The sequence below is a fragment of the Bubalus bubalis genome, chromosome 21, assembly GCF_019923935.1.
Source record: "Bubalus bubalis isolate 160015118507 breed Murrah chromosome 21, NDDB_SH_1, whole genome shotgun sequence".
Classification (NCBI taxonomy): domain Eukaryota; kingdom Metazoa; phylum Chordata; class Mammalia; order Artiodactyla; family Bovidae; genus Bubalus; species Bubalus bubalis.
The window spans coordinates 44748626-44766286 of NC_059177.1; the positions used below are offsets into that span (position 1 = coordinate 44748626).

The 17661-nt window shown below is 37.2% G+C and overlaps 1 protein-coding gene across 6 annotated transcripts in view; it reads left to right on the plus strand.

The window, feature by feature from the left end:
* The window catches only part of ERC2 (ELKS/RAB6-interacting/CAST family member 2), a 1001125-nt gene that overhangs the window by 332854 nt on the left and 650610 nt on the right, over positions 1 to 17661 (plus strand). For all 6 annotated transcript variants that reach the window (XM_044934212.2, XM_025272988.3, XM_025272991.3 and 3 more), the window contains one exon: positions 4017 to 4184. In XM_044934212.2, coding sequence (XP_044790147.1) covers positions 4017 to 4184 — 168 coding nt within the window. The remainder of the gene's footprint in view (positions 1 to 4016; positions 4185 to 17661) is intronic.

A 17661-nucleotide genomic window follows, 5' to 3' on the forward strand; every position in this document is an offset into this window, starting at 1 on the left:
TCAGCTATAAAGAGCAATGAAGTACTTATACATGCTACAACATGGATGAAACTTGAAATGTTGTGTATGTTACAGAAGCCAGTGACAAAGTATGTATATTGAAGAGTGCATTTATATGAGATTCCCAGAAAAGGCCAATCCATAATGTAGATTATTGGTTGCCTAGGGCTAGGTGTAGAGGATGAGGAATGAAGAGTGACTTTTCTACTTAAAGTTTCATATTAAGATGATAGAAATGTTCTAAAAATAAAAGTGTAATCAAATGTCATGCACATATATGGAATATTGCACCCAACAATTGTTGGATCCATAATCTTTTTAAGCACATAGTATACAGAATGCTTCCCTGGTGGCTCAGACAGTAAAGTGTCTGCCTGCAATGCGGAGACCCAGGTTCAATCCCTGGGTTGGGAAGATCCTCTGGAGAAGGAAATGGCAGCCCACTCCAGTACCCTTGCCTGGAAAATTCCATGGACGGAGGAGCCTGGTAGGCTACAGTCCATGGGGTCGCAAAGAGTCAGATACAACTGAGCGACTTCACTTTTCACTTTCATACAGAATGCATATATGATCACTGACTACATACTGTGCGTAAAGCAAGATACACCAAATTTCAAATGAATACTGTAGAACAGACCATGTTCTCTACTCACAAAGCAAGTAAGACATAAAAAAAAGAGATAACTAGGAAACACTTATGTATTTGGAGATTAAGAAACACATTTTTAAGTTATTCATGGTTCAAGGAATAATAATGGAGATTGGAAAATATTTAAGACTGTACAATAATGTCAAGGTGTATCAAACTAGAGAGAGTGAGCTAAAGTGATACTGACAGGAAAATATATGCTCTTAAGGCTCATACATGGAAAGAAAAAAGTATGAAAATTAGTGAGATAATATTCCAACTTAAGCTTAGGAAAAGAAAATAGAATAAACCCAAGGAAAGTATGAAGAAGAAAATAATTTTAAAATTAGAGCCGAAACTAATGAAATAGAAAATAAAAATGTTGGATGATCAACAGAACCAAAATTGGCTCTTTGAAGAGGTTATTTAATGGGACATGCTTCTGCTGAGATTCATCATGTTGATATATGGCAAAACCAATACAATATTGTAAAGTTAAAAAATACAAGAAAAGAAAAAGAAAATAATTAAAAATAAAAATATTAGGAATGAAAAAAGATAGTCATAGATACCATAATATCAAATATAAATGAGTTTTATGAAAACTTCATGCCAACAGGGTGAAAATTTAGATGAAATGAAAGTCTTTTAATGAAAATAACTTAGCAAAATTGATTCACAAAATTAGAAACATGGATATTCCTATAATCATTAAAGATGGATGAAATAAGGAATGGTCTTTGGAAAAAGAAAATACCAGCTCTGGATGATTTTTTGGGTGATTTTTAATGAACTTCAGTGAAAAAAAATTTTCAGTTTTACACAAATCATTTCAGAACACACTTAAAGAATGAACACTCCCTACTTTATTTGGAAGGCTAAATTGATGCTAAAACTTGATAAAGATAGCACAAGATAGGAAAATTACAAATCAGTCTTGCCCATAAATGTAGAAATGATGACAAAATATTAGCAGGATGAATCCAGTAATATATAAAAATAATAGTGCATCATGATGAAGTGGAGTTTTTCACAGTAATGCATGGAGAGAGTAATATTTTAAAAATACATTAATATAATTTATTATAATATATTAAAGGTGAAAATGTGATAAATCATGAGGTGCAGAAAAATGCTGGATAATATTAAGCATTCCTTAATGATTAAAAAAACAACTCTTGGCAGAGTTGTAGTAAAAGGGAACTTTCTAAAACTTGAATGCCTGTAAAAAGCTAAAGCAAGCATTGAGCTTAATGACAAAATATTGAAATTCTTCCTTTTAAGACCAGGGACAAGACAGAAGCCACAAATTCCACTAGGAATATCAGAAAAGTTCCTCTCTGTCTTTCTGCGTGGCTTGATAGTGTGGCTGGCATAGACTTCTTCACAGCCAAGTGGTCACAGGGTGGTTGGACTTCTGTCTTTGTGGTTAGCTTCCAGTGAGAGGAAGCTAAAGCTGCTAGTTCTCCTAGAGGCTGGAACACGCATACTGACACTTGTTCTGCATTTTGCTAGCTGAAGCAAGTCACAGTCCAGTCCATGCTCAAGAGGAGGGTAAATAGACTCCTCCTTTAGTTTTGAAGAATGGCATATGTGTATAAGTAGGAAGAAATTGGTGGCAGTCATTTTTAGAGGACTTCTACCATAACTCCTAACAGACTGGCCAAAATGTAAAACTCCAATGACATATGATATTGGCAAAGACATGGAGTGATTGGCACATTTACACATTGCTTGTGACCATAGAAATTAATATAAGTCCTTTAGAAAACACTTTAATGTTATCTAGTGAATATGAAGATGTGCATACTCTGTGTTCCAGCTATTTAACTCCCAGATTATTTTTTACAGTGTGTACCAGGTAGTATGTATAAGAATGTTCAGAATAGCATTTTTCATAATAGCAAAAAAAACCTGGAAATAAGCCCAAATGTCTGTTAACAGCACAGTAGACAAATACATTTTTATGAAGTCTTACAATGGAATACTCTTCAGTTCAGTTCAGTCGCTCAGTCGTGTCTGACTCTTTGTGACCCCATGGACTGCAGCATGCCAGGCTTCCCTGTCCATCTCTAACTCCCAGAGCCTACTCAAACTCACGTCCATCACGTTGGTGATGCCCTCCAACCATCTCATCCTCTGTCGTCCCCTTCTCCTCCCTCCTTCAATCTTTCCCAGCATCAGGGTCTTTTCAAATGAGTCAGTTCTTCGCATCAGGTGGCCAAAGTATTGGAGTTTCAGCTTCAGCATCAGTCCTTCCAATGAATATTCAGGACTGATTTCCTTTAGGATGGACTGGTTGGATCTCCTTGCAATCCAAGGGACTCTCAAGAGTCTTCTCCAACACCACAGTTCAAAAGCCTCAATTCTTTGGCACTCAGCTTTCTGTATAGTCCAACTCTCACATCCATACGTGACTACTGGAAAAACCATAGCTTTGACTAGATGGACCTTTGTTGGTAAAGTAATGTCTCTGCTTTTTAGTATGCTGTCTATGTTGGTCATAGCTTTTCTTCCAAGGAGCAAGCTTGTACTTTAATGAAAATGAACACATTGCACAAATAGGAACTTGATTTAATCTTGAAGATTAGATTGAGTAGAAAAAATAAAAAAGCTAAAAAAGATAACACAGTGCAAATAAAGTTAAAAACCATGCAAAATTAAATAGTGTAGAATTTACAGGTGCAGAAAAATAAGGTAAGCTTGAAAGACAAATAAGAAAAGGATGAACACAAAATTTAGGGTGGTGATTGTTTGCAGAGAGGGAAAGGAAATAGAAATGGGTTGGGAATTGGGTAATTCTAGTGATCCTTTTAGTGAATTGAATAATGGATGTTTCTTGTATTTTTTTCTATTTTATGTATTTTTGATGTTCTTTTTTACATATCTTTTTAATATGTAATATAAGAAAAAAGATCCCCCAATGCTTGTTTTTGAGGGGTGAGGATTCTCTTCTGTCGAATGATGCTCTTGAATGATCATTTCCATTGTGGAGTATCAGAGAAGGTCTAGATTCTGTCTTGGGTAATTACCTTTCTTAGCTCCCTGTTGACCCTTCTGAGGACCATGGTCAATAGACCGTATATTTTCTTGGATGAGTTGTGGGTTTGGCCAGGAAGCCTTCATTCCATTGTGAACCTTGGTTCACATCCACAAGAAAGCATCTTGTGGACCTTACCTTTCCTGTTTTCTGTTGTCAGTTGCCTTTGAAGACCCTCCCCGGACCCCTAAGACTAAGTGACTCCCAAGGCTGTATTTTTAAGCTCATGGTCTGCCGTGCTGGAGTAATGATCACTAGCTCTTGAAAATTTAAGAGAATTCAGTAGTCCTCAAATGTAAAGAGTAGGAGCTGTAGCTTATAATTTTTTGTAATTTCATTGTTTTACAGATTGATCAGCTGAAGCAGGAGCTTTCAAAGAAAGAGTCAGAACTTCTTGCCTTACAAACAAAGCTTGAAACTCTCAGCAATCAGAATTCAGATTGCAAGCAACACATTGAAGTGCTTAAAGAGTCACTTACTGCCAAAGAACAGAGAGCTGCCATTCTTCAGACTGAGGTAAGGTACTGTTTCAGGAAAGTAGACATTGAATTGACAGCAAATGTCCTACCCAAACAGCTTTCATTAGAAGACTCCCTTATCCAAATCCTTGGGGCCAGATACATCTTGGATATCAGGTATCTTGGGGATTTTGGAAAGGTAAGATCTGTTACATGAATCACAGATTGTCTAACACTCCCAGTGGGGTTGCAGCAATATCCCATAAACAAATATATGAATATTTGTACAGAGAAAAAAATTTTTTTACACTTAAGTAGAAAAATTAAAGTATATATAAGAAACCTCCTATTGATTTGTGTTAGGTCGTGCCACCAAAGGAGTTTGCTTTTCTTTTCTTTTTTTCATTTTTTGGAGATTTTATTTTTTTGGATGTTGGAACCGCAGATAATGATTGAACCTGAAATGGTTTCATTTTATCAAAAATCATAAAAGCATGAGAATGTCATCTACCTTCCTGTTACTGTGTGTCTGTGTAGGCTTCACTCCTGGTACCCTTATGTTTCTTACTTCCTAAAGAGTGTCCTCAAATTTCAAGATTATTTTACCATTTGAAGAAAGTTGATATTGTTTCAACTTATTCATACAGTTTCTTAAATGAAATGTGATTTTTATTTCTTATTCATACTTAGAAGAAAAAAAAAAAACCTAAATAACTTGTTGCTATCCTACTTTCTTGCTTCTTCTCCTTGAATTATATCCTGGGTCTGCTAAGAAATGCAAAACACAAACTAGTTATTATATAAATAAAACAGTTACTAGAATATAAATTATTACATGGAGTCAATAGCAAAGAAAACAGTGAATCTCCCTCATTTTTGTGTCGAGGCACTGTTTTACATGCATTACTTTAGAAGGCAGTCTACTTGAGTTACATGTTGTTTCTTGTGCTCTTGAAGCCATGTCTTTGCATGTGTTTGGGGTCTCTGGGGAAGTTTGGATTTTCTGTAGGAGTTACTGGGGCCATGGAGTAGATCTGTGCCCTCAGCCAAGGTGCAGGAAAATGCACAGAGGAGAAAGGAAACAGGCTCCAGGTTGGACAGGTCTTGGCCTGGACCTGATCGGTCTATGCACTTCATTGGTCAATAGGCAGTTAATTGGTAGCTTCAAGCCAATACTGTCATTTTGGCCTCAATGATGTAGATATTTTACATTTAAGAAATATCATTTTTAGTTGTGTATAGTTCCACTGTGAATGTAGCAGCTTGGATATTTAAATTTTTAAGGCATAAATGTGAACTATGCCTTAATTGAAGGTTGACTTGTATAGTATTTGAGGAAACAGCAGTGAATAGCAGTGATCCTAGAACTGTGCTAATACTATACTGTATTAGTATATATTATTACTATATAGTGTAATGGCACTCCAGTACTCTTGCCTGGAAAATCCCATGGACGGAGGAGCCTGGTAGGCTGCAGTCCATGAGGTCGATAGAGTCAGACACGACTGAGCGACTTCACTTTCACTTTTCACCTTCATGCATTGGAGAAGGAAACGGCAACCCACTCCAGTGTTCTTGCCTGGAGAATCTCAGGGACAGGGAAGTCTGGTGGACTGCCATCTCTGCAGTTGCACAGAGTCGGACACGACTGAAGTGACTTAGCAGTAGCAATGCTATAAAACTATGCTGTCTAATACTATAGCCACCAGGCACATGGGTCTATTCAAATCTAGATTAATTAAAGTGCAGTTAAATTTAGACTGTAGCTTCTCAGTCACACTAGCCACTGTTCATGTATTTAATAGTCATATGTAGTTAGAGACTAGTGTATGGGACAGCACAGCTATATATAGAACATTTCCATGTAGTACTTGTCTGTTGGCTTATTGGGACAAATCCTGCTCTCTGCCTGATTTTGTAAAGTTTTATTAGAACACAACCATACTCTTTCATCTATGTGCTGTCTTTGGTTGCTTTTGTGTTGAAAATATTTACTCTCTGGTCCTTTACAGAAAAAGTTTGCCATGTATGGCATGTGATTTCTTGGTGAGAGGATTGATTGGGAATTTGCATGCCTGGTTTGTCTTTTCTCTAACAGTCTTACTCTGAACAGGGCCAGATTTGCTAACCTCCTTTCTATGAGCACAAGCTTTTCTTTAAAGTGGACATTCACACAGCAACAGGTTGTATCACAGTTGTCTTACATTGACAGTAATACTACCACTACTAATAAAGTTACTGTAATTGTGTTGCTGTGTAGAAGGAAACTTAAGATGCAAGGCAGTCTGTTGAGATATGGCCCAGGCTTCTTGATAGTTCCCCTGCAGAAGGAAAGAATAAGAAAAGTCAGCTTAGAAAAGCTTACTGTCTTCCTTTCACTGCCTTGTATTGATGAGTGCTCTATTCCCCAGTCTCTCTCCCTTTTCTTATTCTGTCCCCTTGTATTTTGCATCTCTCGAATTAATGTAGTTCCAATTAGACCTATATATATTTCATGAAAAAGACAGTGGTGACATTATATGGATAGCTTTCATCCCACATTCAGTAATTAAAATGACCCAATAAAGAGACGGCACTTTAAAGTAGAAAAAATTATTCTCCATGTGTAGAGAAAGTGAGATGATTTTCTGGTTTTCTGCTTTGAAGTTGGGAGTGTGAGATTAATGATTTTATCAGCTGGAAGCATACAAGGAATTTTCTTTTGCCTTTTTTCTTCTTTTAAAATCTTCGTAAATGGAAATGGAAAGAGTTATCTAATGATATCCATCTCTTAGAGGAAGCAATTTAGGTTGAAATTAGCTCTAATTGTTGGATCATAGGCAAAGGATTTTTGGCAGCCCAGTAAAATACATTAAAGTGGTTTTCCTGCTTCTTGGCAAAACAGAGGAAAATAAGAGTCTCCCTACCTAATGTGGGTTAGTGGGTGAGTATTCAGTAGGTGAGATGTTTCCTTGTGCCCTACAAAGAAAGAACTGAGTTTACATTCTTATGAAAGGTATGGTTTCATCCTTGGAAGAGGTTCTAAGTGATAGCTCCTTCCAGGTAGATTCCTAAGTCTTTACTGAATGCTCTTGCCAAAATAGAAGACGACTTTCTCTAGAATGGGAAGAGGCCTTCCGGCAACTCTGGAAAACCTTTGCCATTAGCTGCTTTTGGCTTCTCTTTTAGAATATGGTGAAAGTGACAGATGTTACTGACTCAACAGTTCATCTCCATAAGGAAGCCTTATGCAATTTGCATTTGGGAGGTGGTAGGTTGAAGGGTGGGACAAGGGGGGAGGCAAGTTGTCTGGGTTTGTGGCTATGTGGCTTGGCTCCTGGATAGATTTGTTTTAACTTGTACAGATGCCCAGATGCTCTTTGACATGTGTGCAGTAAATCAATGGAATAATAATTACACACACACACACACACACACAGACACCACATAGCTCTTAACATAGCATTTTACTTTTTAAAATAGCTTCAAAGAACCCTAATGCCAAGTATCTTATTTTGCTACTTCCCTTGATGTTTTCCACGTACTAATTTACCCTTATCAACCAACACATTAATTTCATGTGCATAGAGATAATAATAAATTGACTTTAGTGCCTTGACTTTTATGAATTTCAATGAATAATTGCCAACATATCCAGAAATTACAAAGAAGAAAGGCCTAGCTATTATTTTATCATCTGAAGTAAAATGTGATATGAAAAAGCGGCATTTAGAAGTGGGAGATGTGTGCACATGCCTTAATCTCCCCATTTAATCACTGTGACGTAAACAAGACTTAAATTTCTGAGCCTCCACATCTTGACTGTAAAACAGCAGCATTGTGCCAGCTTGATGTGTCCATGTGAGAAATGTTTAGATTCTTCTAAAGGGTTTTAACTATCAGTTGTGTTGACTATCATCATTGCTGTGATTTTTGTCACTATTGTATATCAGAATATTTGGAGAACACACCACCTCACTTCTCCTCTTACCATCCATTCTGTGTGTTCCACCTTTGTGGGTCTCCTTTGAATTTTTGGTATCTGCTTTTACTGAGTTCAGACTTTTATATTTCAATTGAGTCACTTTTTTATGTCTTAGAATGATGCTGAGAAATGAAAATACTATGAAAATGCCATCTATTTTGTTCTGGCTTCAAATTAAAAGGTGTCTGTGTGTTTTCTTGCAAGTACACTTTGCCCCAGCCCAGCATGATTCCCAAACTGCCAAGCATGATGTCTCTTCTGTATGTTTTCTGGAAGATACGTTATATGATAGTGGTATATGATGGTTGCTTTTATACTCATTTCTGTTCCAAGTAGTTAGGGAAACCTTCTACTGGTCTAAAAGAAAACACTTGACAACCTGTTAATTAAAAAATGTATGGGTTTAGTGTTGAGAAGGTGAGAGGCAATACATGCAGGTTAGGTTAGTGGCAGCTCCTTGGCAATGATCCATAACATTTTTGATTTTGGTTTTTAAATGTCATCAATATAAGAAAATGTTGTGCAGTCTTTTGGTTCACTCCTCAGAAAATTAACCTCAGCACATCCATACTTATATTCACATGCCATAACATATATACTTTCAGGTAGTTTACATATACCCTGAAGCATTTCCAAGAGTTTCACATTAAAGATCCCTGCCCTATGGATTTCATGAATTTTTCATTCAACATATATATTTTGAATGACTACTATGTGCCACATTTGGTTCCTGCCTTTATTGAGTCAACATTATAGTGGGTATATGGATATATGAAGGCAATGGCACCCCACTCCAATACTCTCGCCTGGAAAATCCCATAAACAGAGGAGCCTGGTAGGCTGCAGTCCACGGGGTCGCTAAGAGTCAGACACGACTGAGCAACTTCACTTTCACTTTTCACTTTCCTGCATTGGAGAAGGAAATGGCAACCCACTCTAATGTTCTTGCCTGGAGAATCCCAGGGATGGGGGAACCTGGTGGGCTGCTGTCTATGGGGTCGCACAGAGTCGGACACGACTGAAGTAACTTAGCAGCATGGATATATGATAGAGAGCTGGTCAGAATACCTTGAACACTCACTGAATCCATTATCACTGGCTGGTAATAATCCCCCACAAAATCTTAATTGGACTTCATCTCTCTTTGCTTCTTTAAAAGCAGACAAAAGGAAACAAAGAAGCTAGAATTAAATGTTTAGCTCCTTTGACAACTGAAGTATGCAAGCTATATGAAAATAGCCATTTATATCTCTTGTAATTTAAGGCTAACATTGCTAAGGGTTCCCTCCTGGTTCAGTGGTAAGGAATTCGCCTGCCAATGCAGGAGACGTTACTTTGATCCTTGGGTCGGGAAGATCCCCTGGGGAAGGGAATGGCTACCCACTCCAGTATTCCTAAGGTGATTACACTGTTAATGTTAAGATTTTATGTTTTGATTTAAACTGATCCTCTGGTTCTCCTTGAGAAAAGGAATTATATTTATAGACTTACAGATTATTTCAGGAGTTACTGCATCTACTTAGAAATGCTTCAGTCAGCTATACTTTAGATAGACCCTCCCCTGAACTTGTCTGAAAAAGCAGCATATTATTTGATAATATTTTATTAAGCATCTATCATGCACAAGGTGCTGGATAATGTGGGATCCATAATCTTAGAGGATACTGGTCTTGGATTTAGTAATTTAATTACATTGCTCAAATGTCTCCTAAGTACAAGATGTGACTGCTCTGTTGACTTTTAAAAACTGTGGCTGTTTTCCACGCAATATGTTATTTTAAACTTGACTTACAGCTTGTGAATTTGGTATTGTTGTCCCCCTTTCTTAAGACTAGGAAATAGAGGTTCAGAGAGAATATGTATCTTGCTCAAGGTCACAGAACAGTGAGCGACAGACTTGGGTTCTCAAGTTCTAAAACTCTTAACTAGAAATCTAGCACTTTTCAAGCGTCCCAGTGGACCAAGGGTTTTCTTTGTGTTAAGTAAGTGATGCACATTATCTCATTTAATATTCATGGCAAAGATTATGCCAGTTTTTATAATTCTGTATTTAACAGGGAGGTTCACTAGGGATTCAAGAATGCTCACTAGATACAACCCTGTACTGTCTATGAATAGGGATAAGAATGAACAACTCTGAGATCATAAATTCTTACAGTAACATTGTGGCTATAGCAGTAGTGCTGTGGGCACATTAATGTGGGATATTGTCGGGAGGATACCATTTTATGAAGTCTAGAATTCCAGTATATTAAGAAGAATTTTTTGTATATTATTTAATTTTTATTTCTTTAAAAATGTTTAAGATTGTGTATATATGTACATATTCATACATGCATTCACCCTTTGTAGGGAAAAAAAAGGAATGCACAACAGTATCTTACTGTGTTTTATTTTTGTTAGAATCTCAAGTGATCTTTAAATGGTCTATGATACACTTACTGTACATATGTAGTATAAAAATTAAATGCATTCTTAAGAGAAATGGTGATGATAATTTCTTCAGGGAGATTGTGCAGGGTACTGGTGGAGGAGGAGGTGCTTTTTAAGCCCATGGCAGCATTTTTTGTTCCTCTGAGTCATGGGTGATTCAGTGTGATAACACAGCTAGTGGAGCTGTCAGTTTTCATGATGAATCATAAAACCAAGCTTTTGACTATGAAAATGTTGTTTTATGGAGACAAGACACATTTTATGCGTCCTTGTTTCTGGGTTTGTTTCTCATTGAAATGGGTCCTCCACCTCACTTCAAGGTGAGGCCAGGACTCCTGGGTATAAAGGTCACCCTGACAAGGAGTTGGGAATGCTTTATGGTGTCCAGGGGCTGTGGGACAAGATGCATTCCCAAAGGGCTTTGCAAACTGTCCATATACTTGAGGAACTACTCTGTCTTCTAAACTCACACATGTTGACCAAAGGAGTTTTTTAAATGACTGGAAATTGTATTTTCCACAATACATAAGATGGGATTTACAAGGAGTGCTCCTTTACTTTAAAAAAATAATTGCAGTTTTTCTTTTTACCTCTTGCCCCTGTTGACTGGCAATCAGTAAAGTCCTTTTTAATCACTTTAGTCCAGCCTTCAAAGGATAATATTAGAATTGTCCTTTTTGAGATAGACTTTTGTTTAATGCCCTTCATAATCACAGCATTTAAAAGTGAATTGTTTTTTTCAAAAAGTTAGTAGCAAATGACGGAACCAACTTTTAAGACTGTCAAAACACCCCAGTGCCAAATCAGGGTGCATTGTATCACTTTTAAGAGTTGCAAGGAATGTCTTTAAAATTAATAAATGAAGGAGGTTGGTGAAAAAATATACAAAACAAAATCCTGGTGTCACTTGTATTTTTCATTCTAATCCTGTCATTGGCTTCACATTTTAAAATGTTTTTACTTGACCAAGAAAGGCATCATTTGAAATTTTTATTGATAACACTCTTAACTTCAAGAAAAAGACATAAACCTGCAAAGTTGTAACTATCATGGTGGCCACAATTGGGAGGCCTGCAAAATAGTTTATTACCAGTAGGAAAAAAATCTTGGGAACCACAGTCATTATAGGGGTCACCACCTCTGCTACGTGCATTTTATTTTTTTTCCCCTTTTCATTTTGAGGGTATGTATGATGCCAGTGCCAAACTACACACATTCCCCTCCCCGAATGTCTGTGGGCTTTGTTTTGATTCTCTCTTTATTAATGATGTGAAAACTTTGGGGTCACACAAAAATGAGCCAGGGTCAGCCTTTGGGGGCCCCAGAATGCTGAAAATGTCCTGGTATCTAGCTAGTGAAGACATTGTTTAAAGGAGCTAGGTTTCACTTGAGATTTTTAGCTGTTCTGCAGATTTTAGACACCCAGGTAAACTTTGCAAGTCAGCCTCATAATCTTGCTTTCTTAAGGTGAAATACGAAAGACTTGTGGTGGAGGAATTAAAATGTGTCCTGGTTGTTTGCAGTTCTGTGACTTTTTTTGAGGGGTCCCGTTAAAGGATGGTACAGGTAGCTACAAACATTATTTTATTCCATAGGTCCAGAGCCCAATGCTTTTGTTGTCATTGTTCAGGCTTTCAGAAAATGCCGTATTTAACACATTGTTAGTATAAAATTGCTTTTGACTTCATAAACACAGGTGTTCAGTTTGAATCTTAATCAACTGTGAAATAGGTAGATGTCTAAAAGGAAATTCTATAAATTGTGAACATGACTCTGTCAGCACACTAAATGGATTAGGAAAATTCATTGTCTGCCGTGTAATTGAACACCAGTGTGATGCGTGGACAAGAATTAGTCTTGAAAAGCCAATAAAATGGAGGAAAAAAGCAGAGCCTAGGAGAGGTTGATTGTGTGGGTTCCCCACACCACAAATGAATGCCGGTGCAGAAGAACTTGGACATCAGAATGGCTATTTAGAGGAGGGCCAAGAAGGAATACATATGAGCAGACAACACAGAATTTATAGAGTAAAACCACAAACACCTTATTTTCCATTGTACTAAAATAATGATATTTTACAGTACCATTTTATATGTAATTCTGCTTTCAATTTTGTATTGTTACTGCAGCTCAAATCTCATTATAAATGTTCCAACAAAAATCCCTTTTTAATCAAAAACTTTCCAATCCTTAGCCCATTGTCAACTTACTTTGAACAACGTATTTTTCTAGTGAAACAAAGGAATTTGGTTCTTCTATCTGAGCTCATTGGGATGTTATTTGAACAGTGTGGCTCAACATGTAATTAAGATAACTGATTCATTTTAATTTCTGTATTACATCCCCTCATAATCTGTATCCATTTTTGGCGGGGGGGTATAGAGATACGGGGTCAGAGCCCCTTATATTCTTTGAAAGAAAAGCAATAGATCAGTAGTGCTTTTTATTTCTGTTTTACAAAAGATGTCTATACTATATTAAGCTGCAACTTAAAGTGACAATATACAATTAGTTAATCATCTGTGAGACAGTACATGTCCATAGTAAGTGTTACCTACTGGTGAATGGTTTGCAGGAAAAAAAGAATATATTTATGTCATGTCTGTGGGAAGCTGCAAATTGCCGCTTTAGAAAAGGAGATGACAGAATTTAGGAGGAGGAAAATCCAACCAAACTCTCACTGACCTCCAAGCTCACTTTCTTTCTTTCTTTTTTTTTGGTATGAATTTTATGGAAAACAGAATTTATTAAGTACTTCCATTTATTTTTTTTCCTTTTGGGATCACCATTTGGAAATAGCCAGTGTACACTGTGATTAAGTTCTCCCTGACACTGGACCCACATTTGTAACACTTGCCTCCATTCCTCTGGAAAAAGGATAACATTTGCTGTGGTTGGGCTTCTTTATGTGTGTATTTACATATCAAACCAAAATGTAAAGAGTGAAGTTAAATTGCAGGGCTTCTGCAAGAATCTTTTACCCATTCTCATATGAACTTTATTCTTTTTAAATTAAATGCAGATATTTATTCTATACAGACATATATTTCACCCTTCTTGCTTTATTTTTTTTTTAAGGGGGAGAATACAACTTGAGGTAATAAGTTGTGTAGGGGAGGATCATTTTAACTCTAGAAATTTGTTTTTATGGCCAGCATTTCTTTCTTGAAGTATGTGGAATTTATTTTCTTGCATTCATTTTTTATATTATTTAAAATTTTCAGTGTAAGTGATTTATCAAATCCTTATTAATAGAATAATATTCGGCCTCTAAAATACTACTTGGCAGTTGTTAATTTGAAACTGGACAGATCGTAAGTTGTGTTATTAAGATCTTGTGAAATGTGAAGGGAATAAGAAGACCCAGCTCCTCATTTACTGGGTGTGACTGCTTAGCTAGTGCCAGCAAAGCTGGGTGTCAGAGGGTTGGTTCTCCATAGCTATGACCACCTTTGGCAACTCTTGTGAGAACAGTTGAGGAAAAAGGGAAATGAGTGACTAGGGGAATTGCTTGGGACTGCCATGCGTTGGAGAAGGAAATGGCAACCCCCTCCAGTGTTCTTGCCTGGAGAATCCCAGGGACGAGGGAGCCTGGTGGGCTGCCGTCTGTGGGGTCGCACAGAGTCGGACACGACTGAAGTGACTTAGCAGCAGCAGCAGCAGCAGCAACCAGAGATGTAGACATTAGTATTTGTCAACTCTTCAACCTCACTCCCATCCAAAGTTGAAAAATACGTTTATGGAAAGATGTACATGAGTTTTAAAGATTTAATTTGGAAAAATTTAGTCATATTTGTTTTTTTGCTGTGTGTATGTATGTGTGTGTTGTGTGTATGTATTAGAAGAAACAGAACACTAAGATATGGAAGCTAGACAAATAGCATCATTTTGTCAACCTTCTTTGTTGGATCTCCTTTAGATTAAATAAGCCTACTAAATTAAATGCCTTCTGTGGGTTAGGTGTTGTGCTAAATGCCAGGAATACAAAAATGAACAAGAGATAAATGTTGTTGGCATTACCACTCATAATATGATTATTGAGAAATATTTAAGTTTTTTTTTCATACTTCTTTTTGTCCCTGAATATCCACTAGGGTTTACTATTGGAAAATTCAATCCAGTGAACTGTTAGTTGCTTATCAGAGCAATCCATAAAGACTTTGGGCATGTAACAGGGTCTCTGAGTAAGATCATGGAAGTAACTAACCAGAAGGAAAACTTGTCTCTATGCTCAGAGCCTTTTTCATTTATAGATCTTTAAATTTTTAAGTGTCACTTTCTTGGACAAAATTTATAATATAGATTATATAGTACACAAAAATACAATCTTATTCCTCAGAGACATTGTGGCCTAGCTGGGGTTTTCATTACTGTGCTGCATGCACTTAAGTATTTATTTTAACCTTTTGTTAACCTAATATTTATAAAGAAGGAAAACATCGTCACAACATAAATTTCTTGAAGAAAGGGATCTTTTGACTTACTCTCTGAAGTATCTGAGCTCTGAGAGTAGTGCCGGGCACAATGTAGGAACTGCAAAAATATTTGTTGAATCTATTATTGATCTTTGGCATCACTGGAAGTGTAGTGGGAGGATTAGATGAGATATTGCATCATGGTAACAATGGAGAAGGCAATGGCACCCCACTCCAGTACTCTTGCCTGGAAAATCCCATGGACGGAAGAGCCTGGTAGGCTGCAGTCCATGGGGTCGTTCAGAGTCGTATACGACTGAGTGACTTCACTTTGACTTTTCACTTTCATGCATTGGAGAAGGAAATGGCAATTCACTCCAGTGTTCTTGCCTGGAGAATCCCAGGGACCGGGGAGCCTGGTGGGCTGCTGTCTATGGGGTCACACAGAGTCAGACACTTCTGAAGCGACTTAGGAGCAGCAGCAGCAGCAGCAGCAGCAATGGAAATATTCCTTTTTAGGTGATGCTTTAATATTAGTATTATGAGAAAACATGAATTAACTCTTCTGTAACTTTGTTATGGGGAAAATATTGCTAACTATGAATCAAGATCTGATAGTAGCAAAAATATGTAAGATTGATAAACTTAATGACATGAAATAAAGAATTTGTGCCTGGCAAAAATTATTGTAGAGTAAAAGGCAAGTAACAATTTGGGCAATATACTTGCTAGTTATGCTGCAAAAAGAGGGTTTTTATCTCTAATAAACTTCTTAAAAACAATCCTAGGGACCAATAACCTATAGAACCAAAGGGTAACAATATATAGATAGAATAATGGTCATAATATTATAGGTTATACATAGAAAAATAAATGTGAGTAGTCCTTAATTTATGATGCCCAACCTGATACATAAGAGAAATGCATATTAAAACTACATTGAAAAATGATTGCTCATTTGTTAGATTAGCAAAAATTCCAAGATTTGAAACATATGCTACTTATTGGTGGGGAAAAACTAGCCCTACAATACCACTGCTGTTAGGAATGCAAAATGGTACATCCCCTTTCAGAGAGGAATTTGCCAACATCTAGCAGTTCACACAAGTTTGCCTTTGACTCTGAAATCCAAATTCTAGGAGTAGATTCCAAAGATAAACTGACAAAAATACAAAACAGCCAAGATTTTTCATTACAATATCATCTGTAATAGTAAAAGACCGGAAACAGCCAACATGTCTGTCAGAATGGGACTTACTGAGTAAATCACTGTGATCCACAAATGGATTACTATGTAGCCGTGTAAAAGATGAAGAATATCTCTATATATTGATATGGAGTGACCTGTAGGATATATGGTGAGGTGGGGGTGGGGGGGGAAAGATTGATGATAAGTGTATAAAACTGCTGTTTACCTAAGAGATTGAAGAAATGCACATGTATGTATAAATATATGTATGAATATATATATTTGTTTAGATTTTAAAGAAAATGGTGGACAAACTATAATATTGAAAACCAAATTTGAGGGGTTTTGTTAATTGAATGAGTGAACATGGAGAGAATTTAGACTTCTTTGAATATAGTTTGTTTTGTAGGTTTTACTTTGAAACTGTGTATTTTACATAATTAAAAAGCAAAATTAAATCCAAAAATGCAATTTCTGAAAAGTCAAAGGAAAATGAAACAAATGAACCTATCTACTAATGTGAGTGGTGTTATCCCCACACTGCTGCTGCTGCTAAGTCCCTTCAGTCGTGTCTGACTCTGTGCGACCCCATAGATGGCAGCCCACCAGGCTCCTCTGTCCCTGGGATTCTCCAGGCAAAAATACTGAAGTGGGTTGCCATTTCCTTCTCCAATGCATGAAAGTGAAAAGTGAAAGTGAAGTCACTCAGTCGTTCCCAACTCTTAGCGACCCCATGGACTGCAGCCTACCAGGCTCCTCCGTCCATGAGATTTTCCAGGCAAGAGTACTGGAGTGGGGTGCCATTGCCTTCTCCGTATCCCCACACAGTGAAGATCTATTCCAGGTGACTATAAAATACAGTACTTGGAGTAACATCTCTAGTGAAATACTGTATGCTGCTGCTGCTGCTGCTAAGTCGCTTCAGTCGTGTCCGACTCTGTGCGACCCCATAGACGGAAGCCCACCAGGCCCCGCCGTCCCTGGGATTCTCCAGGCAAGAACACTGGAGTGGGTTGCCATTTCCTTCTCCAATGCATGAAAGTGAAAAGTGAAAGGGAAGTTGCTCAGTCGTGTCCGACTCTTAGTGACCCCATGGACTGCAGCCTACCAGGCTCCTCCATCCATGGGATTTTCCAGGCAAGAGTACTGGAGTGGGTTGCCATTGCCTTCTCTGAAATACTGTATAGTCCCAGACAAAAAAACTACATAGAATCTTAAACTTTTTTCAGTGATTATATTATTGGTTGTAGTGGATATTATTTATTATAGGAAATAATTTATTCTGAGACAAGTGTGTGCAAAGAATGGGGTAAAACAAATGAGTGTTTTTGTTGGCAGCATTAAGAGCATGGATTTTCAGAACTTGGGAAGAAGATACAGATGTGAGATTGAAAAGTTAAGTAAAAATACTGTAGTCCTGTGATGTGTGTTTTAAAAAATCTATATCAATATATCAATATCTTTGTAATTTATCTTTATCTTTATATCCTAGCTGTGACCCTGCAAAGTCCTAGAAATAAGGATCCATCTCTGG